General features: G+C 45.2%; 1 protein-coding gene across 1 annotated transcript in view; it reads right to left on the bottom strand.

Annotated features, from left to right (window-relative positions):
- Epb41l4b (erythrocyte membrane protein band 4.1 like 4B) overlaps positions 1 to 24,393 on the bottom strand; it is a gene marked incomplete in the record, with an annotated part of 135,789 nt that overhangs the window by 18,239 nt on the left and 93,157 nt on the right. The window contains 7 exon segments of the mRNA XM_013513219.1: positions 2,614 to 2,691; positions 4,640 to 4,817; positions 7,621 to 7,719; positions 10,303 to 10,370; positions 14,437 to 14,562; positions 18,651 to 18,769; positions 20,984 to 21,189. Of these exon segments, the coding sequence (XP_013368673.1) occupies positions 2,614 to 2,691; positions 4,640 to 4,817; positions 7,621 to 7,719; positions 10,303 to 10,370; positions 14,437 to 14,562; positions 18,651 to 18,769; positions 20,984 to 21,189 (874 nt within the window).

Raw genomic sequence — 24,393 nt, 5'->3', positions numbered from 1 at the left:
TGTCCCAGCACAGGAAAGCTAACTGATACACCTCCCCGAGTCCTGAACTGATATACCTCCCCGAGTCCTGTGCACATGCACCCCTGCCTCAAGACAAAGGACACTTCTTCCTGTGCATGCGTTCACTGCAAACTTCAGTGAGCGGCTATGTCCTGGTGTTGTACACGGATCTGGATGCCCCGGGCCTGGGCAGTGCAGCCCCTTGAACTCAGCTTCAGATCTAAGTGTGAGCTGCCCAGGGATGGAGGAAGTATCCCAGGGAGAGCGACTGACCCTCTATTGCCAAAGGGGTGTCCAGAGGCTGGACAGTCTTTTGGCAGACATTTGCACCTTGGATCAGCACATTTCTGAATCCCTGACATATGCCTCTTCCTTCCTAATCTCAGTCTTTTATGTCCAAACAAAAGATAATTTAAGTAAATCTACAAGCTGGAGTCCCAGTGTGAGAGACTCCAAGGAATTCTATCACTCTGCAAAACCTGCTATGAATATTTTAATAAGCTGATCCTAGTTTTCTGGACCACCAGGCCCTTTAATAAATGCCCCGTACTTTGTTCACACCGGGCTTTTTCCATAGAATGACTTGGTTCACTTTCTCTACCTGACAAATTCCTATTCAGACTTTTGAACCCTGGCACCATGAACCTTCCTTTCCTCAGCGCCCACGGGCAGGGTTAGCTATTGGGTCTATCAGCAGCAGCAGCTCATATAAACTGTGTATGGCATCAACTGCAGCATATTTTAGCAGGTTGGAAACTGCCCACGAGTCTGTCTCAGGGAATTACACGTCTTCGCCTTGCCTCCTGCCAACCACGTTCTTCTCCACAGGGTCCTCAGAACGCAGCTTTCTCTTCCTTTTTGCCGTCACAGGTCCCCAGGCTGTACCCCAGGCAGAGGAGTCCTCCGGTCTCCAGGGAGATGCTGTCCTCCAGTTAGACTGGATGTCCTCACACAGCTTCTCAGAGTTCTACAAGGCCTGCATGGATCTAAGGCCCCAGTCAGGATGTTGAGTGGGATACTGAGGCAGCACCAGGCCTAGGCACTGAGTCTTCTGCCCCTTTCTCTCTGCCTTTGTTTTACTTTTCCACCCTGAGGAGTGGCTGAAATGCAGCCCTTCCTCTAGGCATTGCTTTGTTCTCAAGTGGCGAGTTTGCTAAAGAGGAAGCTCAAGTTTGCCCAATCTGCGGCACAGAATACGGGCAGATGAGCCAGACACCCGTGCCAGCTCCAGCTTGGTCCCTGTGTGATTTTCCCACTCTGGAACTCAGTCTCCCCCTCTGTGCTAGGGGATGATGAGGTGATGCCGAAGCCCCTCTGTTTCCTGGGTTACCCTATTTGAAAGGGCACTTCCATCTGTCAACAGTCTTGGGAACTTGTCTAACAAGAAAGCTCTGAGTGTAATTCTGAAGGGCTCCTGGTTAGGGGTCACCACTGTCAGTCCACAGCTGCATGTCCCAGGGTGCTACCGCAAGCTCTCAGACTGCACCAGCTCTCCCAAGGAGAAGGATGTTGTACAATTTCATCAGGCAGCTGACCGGAAGCATTTCTAAAGCCTGGACAGCATTGTGCCCCATCTGTCCTCGCTTGAAAGTCTTCCAGGAATCTTTCCTGTCCACAGATTCCTCCTCCAGCAAATCAGCCCTGAGTGACTCCCACTTCCGGTCTCTCCCTGAGCACCTTCTTTGCAGTTTGTCATGGGGCTCTTGGCCATTTATCAATGTGACATTCCCTCCAGCCTCTGGCTGCCCTTGCCACCCTCAGACCCTAGCATATGACCAGGCACACAGTAAACTCAGGAGATAGGTTTGACTTGGCTCATATTTTGACTCACAGCCCAAGTGGAGATTTATGCTCAGCCCAAAGTAGACCATCATTCATACTCAAGTACACTCAGGTATTAGCCTGAGTCCAGCCAAAGATGGACCCAAGTTTGCTTGTATGATCCAATAATAATAACACCTTGCCCATGTTTGTGGTGCTTTCCATTCTCTTTTTCTCTTGTTCTCTCTCACGCAAACCTTGTAACACTCCTGTGACAAGGACACCCTTACTTTATAAATGATAGCGTGTCGTCGATTATCTAATGACAAGGCTCCGTAGAAGGTGAGCAGAGATTGGAGCCAGGACTTGCCTGTGTGACTCCTGCTTTAGTGCTCTGTCCTTTAAACAGGGTTCCTCACCTGAAGGGGCCCCACAAAGACCTGCACGCAGAGGAAGGATGAGGGCAGTCTGTGCGAGGGTCCTGAAAAGCCAGGTATGGCATCAAGCTAGTGTTTTAGCCCAGACAGTCATAAGCCACAGTGAGATGGGTGGGCATGCAGGGCACAGCCCAGGAAGCCGGGAAGTGGAGACCCAAGCACGAAGAAGCCCTGTAGGCACAGCAGACAAGTGCAGGCGGAGCCCCTGTAGCCACCCTTGGAGGAGAGGGAGCAGCCTTCCCTCCAGGGCAATCAGAGGTGCGAGGACCCATGGGCCTGAACCCTCCATGACAGCAGATCTCTGAGCCTCTGGGACAAGAGGAAACACCCTGGCAACAGCAGTGCCCACCTCTCCATCTGTCCCATTGCCAAGATGTTGCTATGGTCTGTGGCTTTAGCAAAATAGGAAGTTTACCAGAGGAGTGGCTTCTGTGAAATCCATCAGAAGATCGCCAGGTTCCAAGGTGAAGGTACCTCCTCGGTCGGAGGGGCTCTACGAACACAGACAAAAATATACTTGGTTGGTGATGCCTCTGGGTTGTCGGAAGTCACCAGAAAAAATAGCTCCCCCACCTCTCTGCTACTCCCAAACATCGACCTAATTAGTTTGCCAGTCCCCTTATATTTGCTCTGCTCTGCAGTGTTCAAAATGTTGAGACTGAACCCCATTTGTAAAAGGCCTTCCTTGGTAGAGGTAGGGCCTGGGGTGGGCAAGCCTGTTCTTTTTTAAAGCTACAATCAGCTTTTCTTAAGTGTGCTGAGTGTTCTTTGATGTGCCTTTTGGGGGAAATGCTGCAGAGTCCTTTGGACATAGAAGGAGGGAACAAAGACTTTGTGCCCCTTGGGAGGACCAAGTGGCCTCCCGAAGCTAAGCTGATCTGCACAATAATGGTGAAGACACTCATGGGGGCTGGCTGGCACCTCTGGAGATGACCTGGCTTTGGAAAACATTTTGTTCCCCTGCTCCGGGGTCTTAGCTGCATGGGTGGCCTCCAGGCCCTCTGACAGAGGGGAAAAAACGCCAGCTCTGCCATCCTCGAGCTGCAGAGAAATGGCCAGGAGAGGGAGCCCTATGGCCTTGGGAGCTCCCAGGGCCACTCCCTTCGGTTTGTAAATGTTCCAGCCCAGTTTTAGCTGGTGGTGGGACCCAGGACAGGAGCCCGCGTCCACACTAGAGACAAAGCTGTAAGAGGACACCCTGCAGCGGAGTAGTACCCAACTGAAGATGCCAGGAGGTGATCTACAGAAAAGCCGAGAGTCTCGGTCTGGGCCAGTCACCAGCTAAGAGGTCCAGCCCTGTCCCTGTATCTATTCCTGACACCCGGGGAAAGACTGGCCTAGCTCACACAGGGTGTGAACCTGGACAGTTGCTATTTAAATGTTGCTAGGAATTGTGGCCCCGGAAGCTGCAGAGGCCTCTGGCATGCAGTTTGCATAAGCAGGAGAACCTTCACTGGACCCGATGCTAGGCCCAAGCTGGCAAGGCAGCAGATCTTCTCACTTTTAGGAGGAAGAAACAGGTTTGGGAAAATAAGGGGTTTGGAAGTACACTTTCGAGCAGTCACAAGGCATGTGAGCGGAGCAGCTGGGAACAAACTGGCACTGTCATGTTGGCTTCAGGGTCCCTATCCCGTGCATACATCTTTCCTCATACGGTCCCATGGACCACAGCAACTCTTATAAAAAATAAAGTCAGTGTATGTTTGCAATACACGTATATATTCATCATGGTGTATTGGTCCATATCTACTTGATTAGCATTAGGTTTGACTGTATTTAGGCCAATTGCTGAAGAGTGACCATAGGTAGAAGTCACTCACAGAAAGCCAACAGAAAGATCCTATGTGAGGTCCCTTGCAACCACTCAGTCGCATCTTGGTAATTTCTTGAAATTTTAAACTGGAAAATATTAATATTTCCTGCTTTCAAACTATTAATGCAGCTTATCTTGTAAGGAATGAGACAGGGACACATCCATGTTTTTATTCGTCCAAATTGTCTATTATGGAGGGTATGTATGTATGGGGGGGTGTTTCTCCTTTTCTACCTTTACAGAAGAGTAATAGCGTATGTAGGATAAAGTTCTAGATCAAAATTGCCCTCAAGAATCCTGTACACTGTTCTTAAAGTACAAAGTACATGGCTTTATATCATACTATGTCTTTTATAAGTGGTTGGTTTATATTTTGGGGATAGGATATATGAAAGTATGTTTTGCTGGGTTTTCTTAATGAATGTACACAACTAATTATGCAAAAATGAAATGCACACACTGGGAGCTACTCACTAAATCGATAGTATATTCCTAGCATGGGGCTGGGGATATAGCTCAGCGGCACAAGCGCCTGCCTGACAAGCCCAAGGTCCTGAGATTGATTCCTGGTATGCCCTGCAAAAAATATTCACAGCATGGACAGCCACTCTTGAGTATCATTCCATACCTTGGCCCCTGGGGACGGCTGGCCCTTGCCTTCTGACTTATGAGGTGAGCTGACTTTCTGGAGCTTGGGGGACGCCAGTGGGACTGCAACTTGTGTGGCAGCTGTCGTGGTGTTGGTGGTTGTGGCTGTGGTCGCTCCCACTGCCTCAGCCAGGTCTGGGGGGAGGTCGTCTTCATCACTGCGGTTACTAAAAGCACATGAAGCTCTGTTCATTACAATTATACACATGCTGTGGGACATGCAGGGGGGCAGGGGGGAGAGGGAGGTCAGAGTGGGGTTGGTGCCTCCCCAAACAGATGCCCACCAGATGTCCAGTTTACAGAATCCAGTACACTGACCTTCTAAACTGGGATGGATTTTCTATCACCTGCCAGGTTTTGGGTTCTTTAATTGTGGTAGAATGTATATAACAGGATATTTATTATTTTAACCATTTGTAAGTGCACCATTCAATATTATTAAATACACTACATTATCTAACCATTACCACTATCCCTGAAAACCTTTCATCAACCCCAACGGAAACTACATACATATTGTTATTGAACAATAGTTGTCCATGACCACCTCCCATAGCCTCTGGTTACACAGTCTCCTTTCCGTCTCCATGAATTCACCTATTCCAGGTACCTCATATAAATGGAATCATTCAATATATGTGCTTTCTGGGCCTGGTTTATTTCATTCACAATGATGTTTCTAAGACCAACCAGGTTGTGGCATATATCAAAATTCCTTTGTTTTTCCATGGTAAAAAATACTCAACTTATGGATATATCATATTTCTTATCCATTCATCTGTTGTTAAGACACTTGGGTTACCTTTCCCTTTTGGCTCTTGTGAATAATACTGTTAGAAACACGGATGGACAAATGTCTGTTTGGCTGTCTGATCTCACTCCTTTTGGACTGAAATTTTAACTAGGAGTATGCTTTCTGGGTGCTATGGTAATCGTACGTTTAATTTTTTGAGGAACCTCCAAATCAAAGGATAGTATACTGAGTAGCTCTCGTTAAGCTAGTAAGTACCAGGCTGTTAGGAACCCACGCTCTGAGTCAAGGGTATAACGGCCCTTTTGTGGCCAAACAGCAGCTGTCCCTTGTGTATGAGACATTGGCTACAGGAAAGGAGCTGGGCCAATCTGTCTTGGGACCAAGTAGCTCTGGTCTTAGAACCTTCCCTGACAGAATAATGTAACCCAGGAACAAAAGGATGGTAGACAGGAAGTCACCATGAGGGTGAAGTCTGGCCTGGCACCAAGGGGCTTCTCTCCAGGGCTTGGATGTGGTGGTGGTTTGGGGGGTTGACTTCCCACAAGGAGGCCCGCACTACAAAAATCCTATCCATTAATGCTGCCGTTTTCTACTAATGGGAAATGCTATCATTCTTTGATTCTTCAAAGCAGAATATTTGGGGGGGGCAGCTTAAGAAACACGCATTTAAGTGAGAGGTTTGAAAAAGGTTTTCTTAAAAGAGCCAATTTGGTGACTGAAATATTCTTTCTTTCCAGGCCACCTATCTGTCTGTCATTATTTCAAACTGATCACATATCCCCAAAGGGTGATAATACCGTTTTAGGTTTCAAAATATACAGCAAAGCAAATGCTGCCTGCCTTGTCCATGGGGAGGCAGATTTTCATGATTTCATGTGTTCCCCAGTGATCATTAAGATTGTTAATTACTTGAACCTATTAATTTTGACTTTCCTAAGAAATGTACCTGCTATACTGTCTGGAAGTTAAGGCAAATGAGGCGGGTTGTGTCTACCCTTTAGCAACCCCACATGTGCCTTGTCCTCCTTTCACAGGGCGTGAATGGCAGGCCTGGGGTGGAAGTTTGTGAACTGCATCTCACATTATTGCACCCCCGTCCTACATTTTGTACTCTGGGAACCTCCTGAACTTGACCTATTCTCAGAAGCTTCCAGGTCCTAGAAGGAAGAGGAGCACATGATGTGACCGGGTCCCCTACCAGGAACTTTACCCACAATCCGTCACATGTTAACCCTCATAATTCCTCAGAGGCAGATATCTGCTCTCACCCATTTTGCAGATGAGGAAAGAGCAGCTCAAAGAATAAATCTCCCAAGAGCATACAGCTGTAAACCAACCATGGCTCTCACTGAAGCCTGTCCAACTTCAGAGCCCTCTGTGTCTAGAGATCCCCTACAACTCCCTGAGGTTCAGTGCCAAGGCCACAACCCAGGTCAAGAAATGGGAACCATCCTTGTGATCAGTACTATAATCATGACAAATGCCACCAGCACCATCACTGGTCTCCTATACAGCTCTATGGTTAGCTTTGGCTCTGTCAATAGACCCTGCTACCATTATACCAATACACCACGGGAGACAGCTTTTGCTTGTGCCCTTGAGTGATCCCTGTCCTAGTATTCATACCCTCATGAATTCCTCCTCTTGAGTAGGAGCTGGACTGTGGGACTAGCTTCTAATAAGCAAAATATGGTGGAAGTAGTGGATGTGGTTGCTGAGCTTAGGTTACAAAAGCCTGTGCATTTTGTCTTGCTAACACTCTTCTCCGGATCTTCTCGTAGGTTTTCTCCGGTGGAGAAAGCCAGAGAGGTCTAGGTGACTTTCGCATAACAGCCCTTGAAGCACAGTAACTGCACAAATAAAGCTTCAGACATGACCACAACCCTTGCTGCCACCTTGAACACAGCCTTGTAAGAGACCCTGACAGAGAAGACCAGGCAACCATGCCAAGCTCGCAGCCTCCAGCAGCTGGGAGGTGATGACTGTCTCGCAGCAGTCTGCCAGCCAGCAGTCAGTGAGGAGTGCACATGCCAACTGTGCAATGTTTTCAAGGAAAAATGTCTGGGCCCACTGTGACCTAAACTGGGAATAAAGGGAATTTGGGGGGATGGCTCTCTGGCAATGGTCTGAAGGGCTAAACACTTAGAACCAAATATGAAGCGTTACTGTAGTTGTGAAAATTGAAAAGCGTGCGGTACAGAACTCACAAACTATATTGTCTTGTTAACTTCCTCACTCGGGGAGGCTTGATTTCTGGCTTTTCCACAGCTGGCTGGGCGGCTTCCACACGAATAGGGATAGGGCTTCTAGAGACATACCAAACAACAGGTCAACACCGACAAAAACGTTTAGTCTTGTTTCGGCAATACAGACTGCTTTTCCAGTAATTTCTGCCTTAATCACATTGATAGCCAAGAAGTCCATATGTTTTTGCCTTTCCACGCTACTTGTTTTAATAATTATAATTATTTTGAAAAGACCAGGACATCCAAAGCAAAAAAAAAAAAAAAAAAACACAACAACAAACAAAGATCATTGAGAAGAAAATAGAGCAAGTGAGGAACTAAATATAACTGGGGTACCAAATAAAACTGCCCTGTCCCAAACAGCCGCCCACATATTCACAATATGAGTTTGGTTCATCACCAGGTTCTGCCGGGAAAATGAATGAAGAGAAACCCGTGGATAACTTGAGTTTATCAATAATCTGGTGGCCATGCTATTTTAAACATAGCACAGAATACATTTCTAAGGAAATAAAGAGCCATAGTATATGCCATGTGAAAAACATAATCAGAAGGCCTTTAGGAATTGCTATATATTTCAATTTGAGGTATATGTATAAATATTAAAAATGAAATTTCATTTTTACCTTTCCCCAATCATTTCTGCCAGATAACTGATAGGCCCTATTCAAAGTAGAGATTTTAAGGAAAAGCTTTAACATGTTTATAGTGCTGGTGACTAATTTCATTTTTAAAAACCAGTAATTAGCCTCCAGCACATCCAAACAAGTTAAGACCTCCAGCAAGGGACCCCTGGCAAATCAGTGAACCCTTGTGAGCCTCCATTTTCTCTTCTATTCAGGGGCTAATTGTGTGATAAGCATGTGGCTAGCCTCTAAGAAGTGTTCTTGTTACATAAACACAGGAATGAGCAAATAAAGAATGCAAAGGGTGGGCCCCACTTGCGGTTCTCTCAGGCAGGGAGCCCAGAGTAAAGGGAACAAGGTCCCTGGAAGAGCTCAGTCTTACAGAGAAACATAACTGCGCCTGCGTGGAGTGGCTGACCTGTGGGAAAGTTTTGTGGAGGAATCAACTCTTAGCTAGGTGGAGAGAAATAGGGTGGTCATCTGGCTAAGGGCAGGGCACCAGAACCACGGATGTGGAGGCCCCAGAGGAAGAGCAAGGGCTTGGGACTAGAGAGAAAGCAGGGGCCAGGTCGTGAGGACTTTAGGCCACTGAGTTTCCACGGAAGGCAAAGGTAGTGTCTAAAGGTCTTAGGCAGGTGAGTGGCACGTCAGACCTGTATTTCAGAAAGATCCTCAGAGAAATGCAGAGGGCATGGGTGTGAGGAGACCAAGAGCACCTTAGAGGAGGTTCGAACAGTAGTCCAGGGAGAGAGAATTCAGGGTGGGCCTGGGCAGGGGATTCTGGTCCTGAAAAGGAGATGATGGATGTGGGAAATAATATGAAAGTCAAATTGACTGGATGTGGTGATTAATTCCGTAAGGAGATGAGGCAGGAGAAAACATGGACCCCCAGGTTTCAGTCCTGGGTTAGAAATAGGCAGTAATTTCATTCGTCGAGATTGGAAAACAGGCGAAGCATGGTGGCAGGGAAGAGATTAACTTTCTTTTCCTCTCTCTTTCTCTCTTCCTTCCTTCCTTCCTTCCTTCATTCGTTCATTTGTTCATTAATTCATTCGTTCGTTTTCTTCCTTTCTTCCTTCCTTCCTTTAGTGCTAGGGATGGAGCCCAGGGCCTTGTGCCCAGGGCCAAGTGCCTCACTGCTGAGCTAAAATCCCAGTACAAATGAAGTTTTGGAGAAGGCTAGAAGGATATGTGTCTTTAGTGGAAGATAAATTTACACCAAGAACATAGAGTGGGAATCTTAAAGATGACACAGAGAAATGTTAGCCTTTCTTTTGGGCATCAAGTATAAGAATTCCCAAGGACAGTGGATCTAGATCCCCTGGAATACTTACTAAAATACTGATTCCTGTCCCTACCCATCCAGCAGCTACCCATAATTGGAGAGGTCTAGAGTGGAACCCACGAGCCTGTGTTTTGAATGAGACCCTGATGCTGTGGCCCCAGGGGAAATGTGACCCTAGGGAGCCTCTGCAGGTGTTCATAAACCAAGAAGATGGCAAATAGGGCTGCCATAATTTATAGGCTGTGACACACTTGGGCCAGGGCAAGGAGAGTTTCTGCTGCCTGTGTGACTGGAGGACGGGTTTCCTTCAGGTCTGAGGTGCGGAGGACTGGCCTGGGAGCTTTCACGAACATGAGTGGCCCTCAGTATGAGGGCCACATCCATGAGCCTAGGGCAGAGCCACAGCTGAAGCTGGGGTGGGAAGGAACTCGGTTCTGAGACAGTCTGTCTTTAAAAGACTTGATGTAGGAGCACAAGGTCAGATCTACAAGCTTGAGAGACAACCCAAAGTGCTGAGTTCTTTGCTAGTATAGCAGGGGCAATATTAAAACTTAGACTGAGCAGCATCTCTGAGGCTTAAAGGAAGTTCTTTAAGATGATTTCTTTGGGCTCACATTCTCTTGGTTTCCTTTCTCCTAGGACGTTATCAGCCAATTCCCCCGGAGTAATGTTTTGAGGGTAATGTTGACAACTTAGGGTATTATTTCCCCATTCAAACAAGAAGCAACAGACCTTACATTAGCATCCTGAAGACTTGACTTCTTAGTGATATTTACAAACGTTGATTCCTCCTTTCCTATCTGTTAAACAAACAAACAAACAAAAATAACAAACAATTGGGTGAGTAAAAACTGAGCATCTTGGCACAAAAAACATTTCCAAGTCACCTCCATTCAAAGGATACTGAGACGTAAAGGTGGACTGACAAGTCATTTGTCAAGTATTCAGGCAATAGTAAAGCTTGTTCTGGTATTTACATAAATTATCAAAAAAAAAAAAAAGTTTCCTTGAGTCATTCCCCATTAAGGGAATTAAGACACAATCATCTAAATGTAATCAATGTTTGTATTCATATTTTCATTAAGCACCTGCTATGAGCCGGCTCGTGTCTGAACAAGAAGAGGACCGTGTGGGAAAGGAGAAGCCCACAGCTTAATCCCTCACTCACATTTTAGATCAAGAATAATAAACCGCCCCACGCTCACAGTGTACTTACAGTTTACAAAAGAATTTGGAATCTGGCCTTCCACATCAGCATAACAAGCTTAGGAGGAGTTACATCATTCCATTTTGATAGAAGCCTTGTCTTTCTCCCTCTGGTGAATCCCAAAGAATGGCGGGGGTTGGGGAGACACCCACTCAGCCAGCCAGGCCAGAAGAACACACACTGGTGGCCAATGGGAAATGCAGGAGCCTGTGGCCCTCACACCTACACTGCAGTGTACAGAGCTTGGCCCTAGGTACACGCTGAGCAGAGATTTCAAGGATACTGGCTTGGTGGGCACTGGATTGTTAGCCTCCCATGGTTCCCCACGTAAGGACCAGCCTTGCTTCCTGATCAAAGTCTTTTTTAAAGCCAGCAATAACAGAGAGCATTGTTGGCCTGTTGGACTTCTGTTTCCTTCCCTTATATCTTGGCCCTGCATGGAGGTCAATAGCAGATTAGCGCTTAAGTCCCTGTCAGTGCACCAAGGCCTTTATAACAGCACCCCTCAAAGCACAAAGCCAGGAGCTAGGCTTGGTGGCTCATGCCTATAATTAATCCCAGTAACTCAGGAGGCTGAGGCAGGAAGATTACAAATTTAAGGCCAGCCTGGGCAACTTAGCAAGACCCATTTCAAATAAAATTATAAAAGGGCTAGGGATACAGCTCAGTGGTAGAGTGCTAGGCAAGCACTCGAGTTCCTGGGTTCAGTCTCCTCTAGTGCAAAAACAATCCCCCTATCCCCAAAAGCCTATCCTAAATCAGGGATTCCTAAAACACATTTCTGTGTCCCATGAACACTGGATCACAGACAACAGTGGAAGCTTTTTTACGAAGGGTTCTGCAGTCAATTTAGGTGTGGAGGAAAGTAAAACAGATTTCTTTTCCATGGGCCTTGTCAGAGCCTATAAAAAGCTAATGTGTGGCTGACAGACTCACTCTTTCTTGTTTGAGAAGTTTGGCAAGCAGTATTTCCTTTTTTTTTTTTTTTTTGGTACCAGCAATCGAACTCAAGACCTTATGCTTGCCAGGCAAGCGCTCATGCCACTGAGCTATATTCCCGGCCCAGTATTTACAAAGTGATCAGTGAGCATCCCATAAGGCCCATGTTCCTTATAAAATCTTGGAAAACACTGCTCTGAATCATTAACTCTCTTCTCTTTTCCTGCTTTGGGCCCTCCCACTGTTTGGCTGGGACATTTTCTTTTCTTTGTATCTATCTCTGGTCTTTTTTGACACTGTGAAATGAAGTATTTCCAATACATTGTATTTCTTCATCACAGCAGAAGTACAGGTCCCCCACAGGTGAGGCGGGCAGCACAAGCCACTGAAAACACGGAGCAACTTCCTAGTGCAGATTATGTCTTTGTAAACTGTGACGTACCTGTCCCGTTTGTCTGTTCCACAGTGTAAAAATGGCGTACTTTAAAACAATGAAGAGAGTAGCATGGGGACAAAGAATTGTGACTACAACTTTGAAATGACTGAGTTTGCAAACAGAAGTTCATCTGAGCACCATGGAAAAAGTGCTACTACCTTTATCCACAAAAGAACCAGTGTATCTATCAACTTCCTCACATCAGATCTGTGATCAGTATTGTACACATCTCCACAACGGTAGAGCAATGCATTGTGTCAGGTACTTTACATAGATCACCTCATTTAATCTTCACAAGAACTTAAAGTGGTATAAACTGTAATCCCCATTTTGCACATGAGAAAACCAAGACTCAGAGAGTTTAGCAAACAAGTATAACGTGACACTGCTGATAAACAGTAGATGAAGATTCAAACTCAGACCATCTAACTTTCAAACTTGTGTTCTACGGTTTACTGTTTCCTGTTTACATCACAGCTCCCAAATGGAAGAAATTTTGTAAGCTTCCTCTTGTTTTTCATGGTATGTTCTGGGAGGATATAAATTATTCCTATTGCTACATACGTAAGTAGACATAATAATATATTTCCACAGAAACATAGGCATAGATACTAGGTTCATAAGGGCTGAAGATAGTTATATATTTTTCTATGAACTCATGAAGCACTGTAGTTTTTTATATACTGTCTGCAGGACAGAAGGGTAAATGGCTTTCTATTTGAGTGCCATCTTTAACAGACTAGTGTTTTGTCCTTGGAACACTGTAGCAAATGAGCCTGAATTTCACCCATTCTCCCCTAACCACAGTTAGGGATAGCTCTTTAGAGAGAGGAATATTATAGACAACTGAATTAGATAGAAATTAACAGGCTGTGAGACAGGGCTGGGCTCTTGACGGAGTCAGTGCAAAAGATGAAAACACATCAAAATTGTGGCTGAGGGTATATCTGAAGAAGGCATTGCCTTGAGATTAAAATCACAATGGCCAGACTTGCATATTTCCCTAAGATATGAATGGAAATTTGGGATTATATTGGAGTTGATGCCACTCAATCTATTAAGTCCAGACAGATATCAGTCACCCAGGTGGGTGACCAGAGCATATGGACCCACCCCTTCCCCAAAATGCCTTTGCTCTTTTCATGTACCCTTGCTACATGATCTGCTTCCCTATTTGATCAATATTAGCTAAGTAGCTATACTTGTAATCCTATAGGTGATTGTAGTTTGACCCCCGTTATACCCACATGGTGACTTTGCTGTCTAAATTACTCCTGACAAAGGGCCTCAGTGACAACCCACTTTCAGGTCTCCACCTATCTGTCTCTTAGGAGCTGTCTCTCAATAAATCTTTTCTAATCTTAAAAAAGCAAGCAAGCAAGCAAGCAAGAAAATGATTCTGAGACTGTATTTAGGTTTACAGGGAGAGTGTAGAGGTCACTACTTATAACCATGGGTGCCAAGTGAGAGAATTTATGGCAGTTACTGACCTATTATTTCTCATTTCCACATTCACCCTCTGAACATCTACTGGGTGGGTCTAGAGCTGAGAACCAGTAAACTCAGCAACTGCTTTGCCAGCGGGCCTCATGCCAGGACCTATCAGTAGGGGGCGCTAGTTGGAACAGTCCTACCCCTTCCTGTTTGCTTCCTGCTCCCGGGTGTCAACAGCCTGTTCTTCACCCAGGCAATGGCAGTACCTCCCAGTCACCTCCAGTGTGCAGATTTCCAACATTTGGCAGATCCAGCATCACTGTGTCCACCTCAGGTACAACACTAGCCAGCTGCTGTCCCCTCCTCAAAGTGTTTGGCCAGGCCACCGTGCTGGCCACAGGGACCCTTGCTCAGACGTCTAAGCTCTTATTATAAATTATTAAGACATTTTAATATTCAGGGCATCCTTGTCCCCTCAGCTGTACAGATGAGCAGTGCTTCCTGTGGTTGATACTACAGGTCTCTTAGAGTAACGCGACCGACAGTGGCATGTTGTGAACAGGGGGAGATGCAGATTCACCAGCCCCATGCCAGCCTGCTGGTCTCTTCCCAAGCACCAGCTTTCCTGTGCATGCTAATGTGTGAGAACCATTGCTGTCCATTTGTCTCTCTGCTCTTTCACTTCCCTAGTTAATACCTGTATCCCAGTTAACTCTTCACATGAAAACCTTGGCTTACATACCCAGGGGGGCTCCTGTCTTCAGATCTAGCCCCACGGGCCCAGTGTCTGTCCTTCTTTGGATCTCAAGGGAGCCCTATAAGGTGGAGTCAGAACACTTAAGTCGCATACCTGGGCATTGGCCCGGGAGGCATTCTCCAGCTGTGCTTTCAGGATGTTACACTTCACGTGGTCCGCCACTGGGGAAGGCAGCAGTGGGGTCTGCAGTGTCTTCTCAGCAACTTTCTTCTCTTCAGCCTGAGACAAAGCAAAAGATAGGCAACAGATAGTAAACAAAGAAAAAAAGAACACACACACATTTTAACTTTCCCCAACCATTACAACTGTAAGCAACACATAGATCTAAAGATATGGGCAAGTGCGTCCCCAGCTCCTTAGGTCTGTGCCTGTGCTGTACTCTGCAGAGGACACACAAGGGCATCATTCCATTCTCTAGCAAGGCTGGGGGACGATGCATCAAGAGTAGAGGTGAAGGTTAAGAGAGGAAAGGCTGCAGAATCGTGCGGTGAGAGCAGAACCAGGACGCAACCTTCAACTTCCTCACACCCAATCCAATACTATCTCCCCCGTAGCGACCATCGCTGCCTAGATCTAATTCTGTGACTTGAAGGGTCAAAGGGAAGATTGAAAAATATTCACTGATATTTTTACAATAAACCTTGCTACAAACTATGATTCTCAACAAGGAATTTATATTTGTTACTTATTTATTTTGCTGCGAATTGAACCCATGGTCTTGTGCACGCTAAGTATGTGCTCTACCACTGAGCTCTACCCCTGGTCCCTGCTACCGTAGTGTAGATAATGTCTTGGACTTCAGTAATTTGGTTCCGTCTTCACTATTTTTACCATCTCCTGTGTGTTAATTGAACAGGTACCTGAAATTTATGTGATCTCGTTAAAGTGGATTACCCTGGGACAACATAGTCCTACTTTGGTCCTGTTCAAAGCAATAATATCTTTGAAATTATAAGCTCTGTAATTATTATATTTATTATAATAGACATGATGATATTTATATAACTATTAAAAGAAAAAATATTCATCCATGCGTGTAACCTGAAATCATCTTTGATGACACACATGCCACTTTTGGGAAATAATGACTCATTGCTAAGTGTATTTTTGTGGTTACTGCATATCCCAGCGCAAATATGGGACTTGACGTAGAGTAAGTATCCAATAAACACCTACTGCAGATGACTATGATGATATACAGTTATTACGAGAAGAGGTATGTGTTTAATAACAAAGGCACAAGACTATATGATTGCTAGAAGTTAATTCGGTAATATCAGGACTAAATGTGGCATGTCCATACCATGTACCAGGGCAAGAATAAAATCTTCTAAAGCCCTCAAGTTCTTCAAGTTCCAAAATTAATCGTATTCATTAAATTGAAAGTCCTATTGAGCATCTTGCTATGGTACCCATTGTAGGAATACTATAAAAGCCATAGAGGAAATATAGGGGAATTGGCTGGCTACCCCACTTAATAAAGAAAAGAAGGCATAGAATACAGTTTCCCACGGGGCCTTCAAGCACATAGAGGAGCATTTGGTAGAACAAACAGAGCTCAGCAATTTCACATAATAGCAAGCAGACAGGCAGAAGACTTGGCTGTTAACCTCAGCTTTTCCTACTAGCATCATTTTTAGAAGATGGGGGGATAGTAAGGATGTTGAGTTTGATTTTCAGTATAAAAAAAGGTGATGGTGATAAAAACAAAGCTGGGAGTGATAGTGCACACCTGTAACCAGTGAGTGACCAGTGCGGACAACTTAGTGAGACCCTGTTTCCAAACAAACGAAAAGGGCTGGGGCTGTAACTCAGTGGTAGAGCTCTTGCCTAGCATGTGCCAACCCCAAGTAGTTGATACATACCTTGAGCTTCCAGTGGGCCAGCCACTGACCACATATTTCATATGCACATCTCACTAAATCTCCTCATCTGTCCAACCCATTTGGAGGTAGGTACTATTATTATCCCTATTTTAATAAAAGATGAAAGGTTTATATGATCTGGAGAGAAACCAGAACACTATTATATCCATTTTATGGATGGAAAAAAAAAAAAAAAAAAAAAAGCAGAAATGGGAAGTCGTTTGCCCAAAAACACAGAGAAGGTAAAATTCCTAGGCAGGAAGAGTGATGTTGATTAACTCCCAAGCTAGAGCTCTTAACCATCCAACTTACTAGCTGCTCTTCACCTACCTGTTTCTTTCTTCACAATATTTTTAGGATATTCAAGTGAGAAAAAATATGAATAGCACCTCCATGTTACATTCTTTGGTTAGAAAAGAAAATATAACAAAAATCACATCAGATGTAAGGACACTAAGATGCAAAACCATCAGGCTGGGTTTAAAGAACGGTCTCATTTGACCAGATGCGCTATCCTGGAGGACTTGGTTTTCTCCTTTAGGCAACTACTAAGTTATTTATCACTTTCTTATTTTGAAAGGTGGGATTCATCTTATGTTTATAAATCATTTAGATATTTGTTCCATACTTGAATCGGTGTTTTTATTGATGTATGAAGAGTTAATTTTTAATTAGGTTTAATTTCTTTGGAGTGATATGCTGGGATACAGGAATTAAATTAGTTATAAAGCTCAGTTGAGGTTTTTGACAATTGCTTAAGGGAATGTAGTGTATACTGACAGTAATGACTGAAAACGTACCTTAAAAAATGGAATGCTGCTAAAATAAGCAAAGAATGACTATTCCACATTGAGTTTCTCCTTTGAATTTAGCAATTCTAAACTGATTTTTTTGGACATAAAATTCAAACTGGCTTGTTCTTGTTCCATTTGGACAAAGCAAGGGTGATAATGTTCAACTGTATGATTAAAACAGGTAAAGGCCAATATAAATTGGGAAAATTTGTTCATCACTGGATGAATTAATTTTTTACTTGTTTGTTTAAAAGGCAACTCTATGGGAGATTACAAGACCATGGTTCCAGCTGGAGGATGGCCCCAAGAATGTGTTTTCTGTCTTTTGAATGACTGTATTTTATATTTTATGTTCAATTTGAACTGCAGAAATGTACTTTACCATTCACTATGGAAATACAGATTTCAAAACACACAAACACATGAAATTGGGCTTTGATATGACAGTTGGAACTGGGCCATCTGTTTGAGGATGCCATTTAGGGATAAAGAAATGATTGCATGCATATTCAGATTGTTGATACAAATTGCTTATACATTTGAAATCAGATAAGACTTCAATTCCTGGGATAACTTTGGGTATAACTTTGGAATTGGGTAGCAAACATGATTTTTCATCATTAAATTAAGAATAAGAGGTTATTTAAACCTTAGAAGAATCAGAGGATGCTCTATCCCTACGACTGGGAAAAACCTTTCAAAGCCATCCAAGCCGAGAGTCCCGAACTAAGGCATCATGATACCCAGTGACATCTGTTCAAGGAATGCTTTACTAATGACAAAGAGTCATTGCTTGTGTTTAGGATAGGGTGAAAGTTACCTGTATGATCACATAATTGTAGCTTACTTGCTGGGGTTGAGCCCAGGGCTTTGCACATGTTCAGCAGTGCTTTACCACTGAGTGAGTCCCCCAACCCCTTGATGCATTTCTTAGAATGCAGGAAGGAGAGAAATTACAACTTGAGCTCAAGGAAAATGCCCCATCATCCCAGTTTTCTCAGGTATGTCATCACCCCAGCAAGCCACTACCCTCAGTATCGTACCAACAGTCATGACAACTGCTAACTACCATAGAGCTTGAGTGCTTTGCTGGATAATATACTATATTTCTTTACAGAGTAGCTTTTAATTTTGTCAAACTCTGGTTAAGACCCCATTCAAACAATTGATTATGTATGTTGAGGAAGAAAAGTTGAAAACCGTGCCACGGGTGGTGGTGCATGCCTATAATCCCAGTACTTGAGAGGCTGAGTCAGGAGGATCACCATGAGTTTGAGACCAGCCTGGGCTACATAGTGAGCTCAAGGCCAGCCTTAACTGCATAGTGAGACCCTGTATCAAAAAGATTAAAAAAAAAAAAAAAAAAGAAAGAAAGAAAAGAAAAGTTGAAAACCAAGAGACTAAGAAGAAGAAGACCAATCCAGGGGGCATGTGAGGTACTAGGCAATGCCTACCACTGTAACTAAACCAATTAGAAGGGCAATAAAAATCTGACTCCTAGAAGAAAACCAGAGGAGGAATTTTAAAAAATAGAGTAGAAATTCCTCCTGGATACAGGTACCTGGCTTAGGAGGCAGGCCAGGGAGGTAATCACTGGCTTGTCATGAGCACAAAGTCCATGCTTCTTGCAGCACCCAGCCCTTAGTACCTTGTTTAAGTTGATGTGCAGAGCAGGCCAGGGTCCAGCAGCTTTCACAGTCTCTAGTTCCAGCTTCTTCAGGTGGGCAGCAGCCTCGCTGAACAGAGCAGGTCCTCCTGGACTCAGTTCTACAAAGTGGTCCCAGGGAAATGAATACAGAAAGATTGAAAGGGCAGATAGACACAGGAAATAAGGGGAATTGCCAGCGCCTGACACCCAGCCCATTTTCTGCCTGCCTTTTCCTCCACTAACTTGACAGGGTGTGAGGCTATCTGAGACCAAGACCTAACTCCCCCACCTACAAACTGGGTGGCCCTGGGTAAATTGCTATACTTCTCTGAGCCTCTAAGCCATTTTAATATAAAATAAAATACTTACCTGCAAATATTAAGAGCTGCTGCAAATATTGAGTGAGATTATTCATGTACAAAGGCTTTGAATATGAAATGGTACTGTGTAAACTGGAAAGATTAATGTTCAGGCTAATAGCCACAAAAATATGCCCTTAAAAGCTATGTTATATTTCTAAAATAAAACCCACCAATTTTGATTTTTGTACTGCTTTGGATTAGTTTGCCACCATTCCTTTCTGTAGCTTGCACTGACTCATTGATATGCATTAAATATTAAATATTCATTACATAGTAAAACTTGTGCTAAGTACTGTTTGCAATTGGGATCTGGGGAGCTAAATAAAGAAGCAAATGAGACACAATTCCAGTCTAAAGGGCAGACAGAAGTGCACACAGATATTCCAAATAAAAAGTGATAATAGTTTTAATTGTACAGGAGCAAGAAGGAAAGAACTCCAACTCCTAGAATAGTGGAGAGGTGATCTAGACTGTTTCACTGATAACATTGGAGCTGGCTCCTAAGGGATGTATAGGAGTTCATCCAGCACTTGCAAAGGACAGAACTGGGACCAGCACAGCAGCTGGTGTGAGGACAATAGCTCTGTGTATCTAGAAGGTCCTTAGGGGTGGGGGTACCTGGGGACCATGGCTGCAGCCATAACAATCTGCATGTGGTTACATTCAGAGGCGTGGGCTTTAGCCAGGACAGTGAGGGACTATTGCAGGCTGTAAGGCATCTGGCCAGAGCTTTGTGTGAAAGTTGATTTCAACAGCTTTTAGATGCAGACTACACAGAAGCAGGTGCCCCAGTATGAGGCTGTGAAAATTATTCAGATACCAAAGATGAGGCAGGGACCTGGCAAGGGCAGTGTGGGCAAAGAAGAGCATGTGGAAGTCAGATTCTTTATCAAGTGGGTTATGAGTTCCTGTTCTGGGCTCCACCACCTCAGAATTGCTCCCCAGGCTCTACAGGTGATGGCTGAACAGCTCATCCTATTTGCCAGCACGGAATCATTCAGTGTTGCTGCTGGAGGATTACTTGGTGATTTTTTTTGCTTTTTGCTTTTTTGAGACAAAGTCTCACTCTGTAGTCCAGGCTGGCCCTGAACTCACTATGTAGCTAGCCTAGGCTGGCCTCAAACTCATGGTAATCCTCCTGCCTCAGCCTCCTAAGTGCTGGGATTACAAGCATGTGCCACAACACTCAGCCTACTTGGTGATCACTTTGATGCCCTCTCTCTATCCCATGCATCGATGAAAAAAATCAATGATCAGAGAGGGTACTTGGCTGCACAGCAAGAATGAGCATCAGAGCCACCTTACCCCGACCTCTGCCTCAGTACTTCTCAAATCAAAGACAAAGAACTAGCTTTTTTTCTCCTGGTCAGTCAGAGACAAGTTCTTAGGTAAAATGCAATAAAGGTGAGTTTCTAAAATAAAATCACAAAACCCAAGCCGATATTTTTATTAGACTTAATAGATACAAGGTCACCCAATCTCACTGCTCACAGTGTTTCTGTAGATCGTCTATTCCTGTAACTTCTTACTGGGACCATATCATGGGCCAACCTGATCTACCTGATGTCACCTTCCACTCAGCAGCCAATGTCAGAAAGGAGACAGAATGCGTTTTTCTGTTACTAGGATAGCAGACACTCCAGCCATTAACCTCCCTCCCTCCTTCTCTTTCCCATGGCTTTCTCTTTCCAGAGCTGGGTCCTGTTCAAGCAGAGAGCTGCTGAGAAATGAGGTGGGGATGGAACTGTTACCCTGACGCCGGTGACTTGGAGCTTACTGGCAAGCTGTAATCTCTAGATCGTGCCTGCCATAATGCATCCAGCCCTGTCTGCACCTGCCCAAACCTGGTAACCAGCATGATGGCCCCATCTTTCCAAGCTGCCTGGGGAGAGTCTGCCCTGAGTGCTAGGGAAATGGGTCTCTTCCCAGGGCATCATCCCCACCCCACGCTGCCCCCTCCACCTGACTCACTTGTATGGGACTTGCTGTTGGAGTTCGGGGACCTCAGAGGCCCCTCCTTGTTCTCCAGGGTCAGCGAGAGGCCGTAGTTGGTGTGGTGGTGATGCTGGTGGTGGTGCCTTCCTGAAGCTTTCGGAGGGAATGGTGTGCCCCCGTTCTCCTCGACGCCAAAGGGCAGCCGCTCCGAGGGGCTGAGCACTGGGGAGGGGAGTGGGTAGCTGTGGTGGCAACAAAGTCAGAGTTTAGGAATGCAAAATGTCTTGCTGGTCCTGTGTGCACCATCAAAGATGTCCTCTAAGTGTCTGACACCAAGAAAGACTTAGGTTCAGTAAACGGATCCCTATTTAAAATACGGAATCATGGGCACTCTGTGTGGACGGACAGAAAAGTGACAATTTGAATATATCAGAGATACTTGTACGATAAAGTATCTTAGCTTTGAAATGGAATAATTTGTCCACAGCCATACCACTCTGAATGCGCCTGATCTCATCTGAAATGGAATAATTTCTATCCTTTGAAAGGCATTCTTTAAAAGCCATAAATGGGAGGAAACATTTAAAAAATAAATAATTTTAAGCCATCCCATGGTAAGATCGCATTACAAATGAGAAATTCCTGCCCATTCCAATAAGCAGAAAGCCCCTGTTAACATCACTGCTACACCTTTTCATTCCAGTGGCGTAATGAATATGCTGGTTGTGGCTACAAGGGCGATATGAATTGAGCCTTGTTATGACCATCTCCTCCAGACATGAAGTAGTAGTATCTGTGGGAATGAGGCCAATGCGCAAAGACGGAAAAGATGAGCAGAGGTTAAAGGCAGGTGGAAGAGAAAAATTAGTGGTATCATCTGAGGCCCAGATCTAGCCAAATCTGACGCTAATACTATCACTGAACTATTTTATTTCCTAAGGTTCAGAGAATGCATTGACTGGTTGAGGTAGCTGGATTTCTCCCATATAACCTGCATGCTCTAAATCGGTGTCAGTTTGTTACTGGTTTCTTTGGAGGGTGTAGAATCAGGTAGAAAAGGCAACTAGCTTTCACAGGCTGAAGGCACAGCAGGGGCAAAGGAATGGTGGTTAGAAGGGCAGGGTGCCTGGAAGAGTGGGCACGAAGACAGGCACAGCAGGAGGTGAGAATGAGAAGACCAGCTGGGGCAGGGCACAAAGAGCCAAACGTGCCAGGCTATCATGTGGGCAACAGGGCACCACGGAAGGGTGCCAGCTGCTCTCTGGGATTGTCCCGAAATAGTGTCAGCAGGGTTTGCAGGCCTGTCACTTGGGGACACCGGGAAGAAGGTACCGAGAAGACTGCTGCAGAAGAAAAGGCACTGCTTGTCCCTGCACTGCCTCAAGAGCTGGATCTCTGATCCTCTCTGGCTCCTGGAGACTTTGCTCAAGGAGAGTCTGGTATTGCATGCTTGAGAGCGTGTGTGCATAAAGTGAAAGAAGGATGATTTTGGCTTCTGGGAATACACTCCATCCTCACTTCTCCCTCCCACCTGAGGCATATCCAGGACACCCACCCAGGTGCAGGGGCACTGAGTTGGCTCAGAGACACCTGCACTCCGTCTCAGTCCTGCCTGGCCTTGCACTGAAACCCTAGGCAGTCACACTAGACCTCGCTTCCCTCTCTGGAAAGTGAAGTCAGGGAGGTGTCTGCTGGGAAGATTTCCAGATCTGAGAGTCATCCTTTCTCCCAAATATTTATCTGTCTACGCTTCAGGCTCTACGCTGGCTATTTTACCTAAAATATCCAAGTGTATACCTTTGCTGGATACACAGTAGGTGCTCCATAAGTATTTGAGGAAAGAAGGGAAAAAGGGAGGAAGGAGAGAGGGAAGAGAAGGAGGGAGGAAAGAAGGGAGGGAGGGAGCTGGGATTTGACAGCAGCTCTGTGGACTCCAAAGCCTGTTAATATTATTTCCCTGCCTCTCAAATATATTTAAAAATTAACATTTGACCTGTAGAGGTGCAGAGGCTGGGAGCTCAGAAGAGAGAAAGCGCCTCTCCCTGGGTGGACTGGTGAGGACTCCCAGGGCTCTTTTTCCCCTTCCCTTCTTTCTCACCATGTGAGCCTGTCACAGGTCTGTATGGGCACTGAACTTGTCTAGGCAGGAGGGACAGATCAGAAAAACACCAAGAGGAAGAGAGGGACAGGACAGGGAGAACATGGAGATGGGGAGGGTCAGATAACTGAGTTTTCTGAGCACAGCACAAGGCAAATGTCTATGAAATATCATTAACCGAAAACAGGAGGTGGAGAACGAGCGCTGCCTTGACATGGCTGAGCTGCAGATGGGTTGCGATGAGTGAGAGGGGAAAGATGGCTTGTAGCAGACACCTGGCATTCGCTTGGGGCAGGAAGAGAACTTGGCAAGTTCTGAGTAATAGTTTCAAAAGGATGGCAAATAGACACCACCTCTGATGCCAGCTCCAATTGATCCTTACTCGCTGCCCAGAGTGCAAGATGCAGGAGGATTCTGAGGTGGTGCCTGGCTCAGGGCAGTGATTAATTAGCGATGCCTGGCACAGACTTGGTACTTGTAGTATCATGTGCTTGTCTTTCCAAGTTATAGGCGTGTGATTTTTTTCTTCATTCCCAGGAAACCCACAGCGAAGTCAAACACCAATATGCAGTTACATACATACACACTGTATATATATGTATATTCGTATATACTTTCAGCGAGTAAGACACTGCATTAATAATATGGCAAGTAAAATCTGTGACTTTCGTTTTACAGCTGCTTAAGGGAGAGACTGAGAAAGAGGCAAATGGGAAGAGAAATGAGTGAGGGTCGCAGAAGCTGTCTGAGGTTAGAATCAGGAATTGGGCCAGCTGAGGGGTCCACAGAAAAGCAAAGATTCCCACACAGGTGGTAGAATCGCCTCGGAGTGATCTCAGCTTGTACACACTGGGACCATCATGAAGATTCTAACATGGAGTTTGGAGGGTTGTGGGTCCATTGAGGAAATTTCTCATGGTCTTGCGATAGCTCCCTGTGGATGCCTGAGAGGGCCCTTCACAGAAACTATGATATAAGTGGCTCGAAGAGGTTGTACATCTGCCCTGCTGGCTGCAGCAGAGAAGTTCAAGCCCACCGGAGAAGGTCCAAGAACACAAAGCAGCCCATGAGCCTCAGGGACACTGGCTGTCACCAGAGACTGAAGCTCATGAGGTTTCTGGCTTGCTGGAGAGCAGGTCATCATGGGTGCTGGTTGCAGGGTGGGTGGTGGAGGAGGGCTATGCAGGCTTCACCTTTGCTTCCATAAGGTGATGGGGAGAAGGAAAGCGACATGGAAGATGGGGCTGATATACACTTATCCCTGTGCTAGGCATTTTAATGTTTTATTTTCAAGCTATCCTGCAAGGATACTGCTGCTGACACACTGACATCGGGGCTTAGGGAAGAC

The sequence above is a fragment of the Chinchilla lanigera genome, unplaced genomic scaffold (assembly GCF_000276665.1).
Source record: "Chinchilla lanigera isolate Chin_1 unplaced genomic scaffold, ChiLan1.0 scaffold00018, whole genome shotgun sequence".
NCBI classification, from domain to species: domain Eukaryota; kingdom Metazoa; phylum Chordata; class Mammalia; order Rodentia; family Chinchillidae; genus Chinchilla; species Chinchilla lanigera.
The sequence above is the reverse complement of the archived record's forward strand: the minus strand, read 5'-3'. Positions and strand labels throughout refer to the sequence as shown.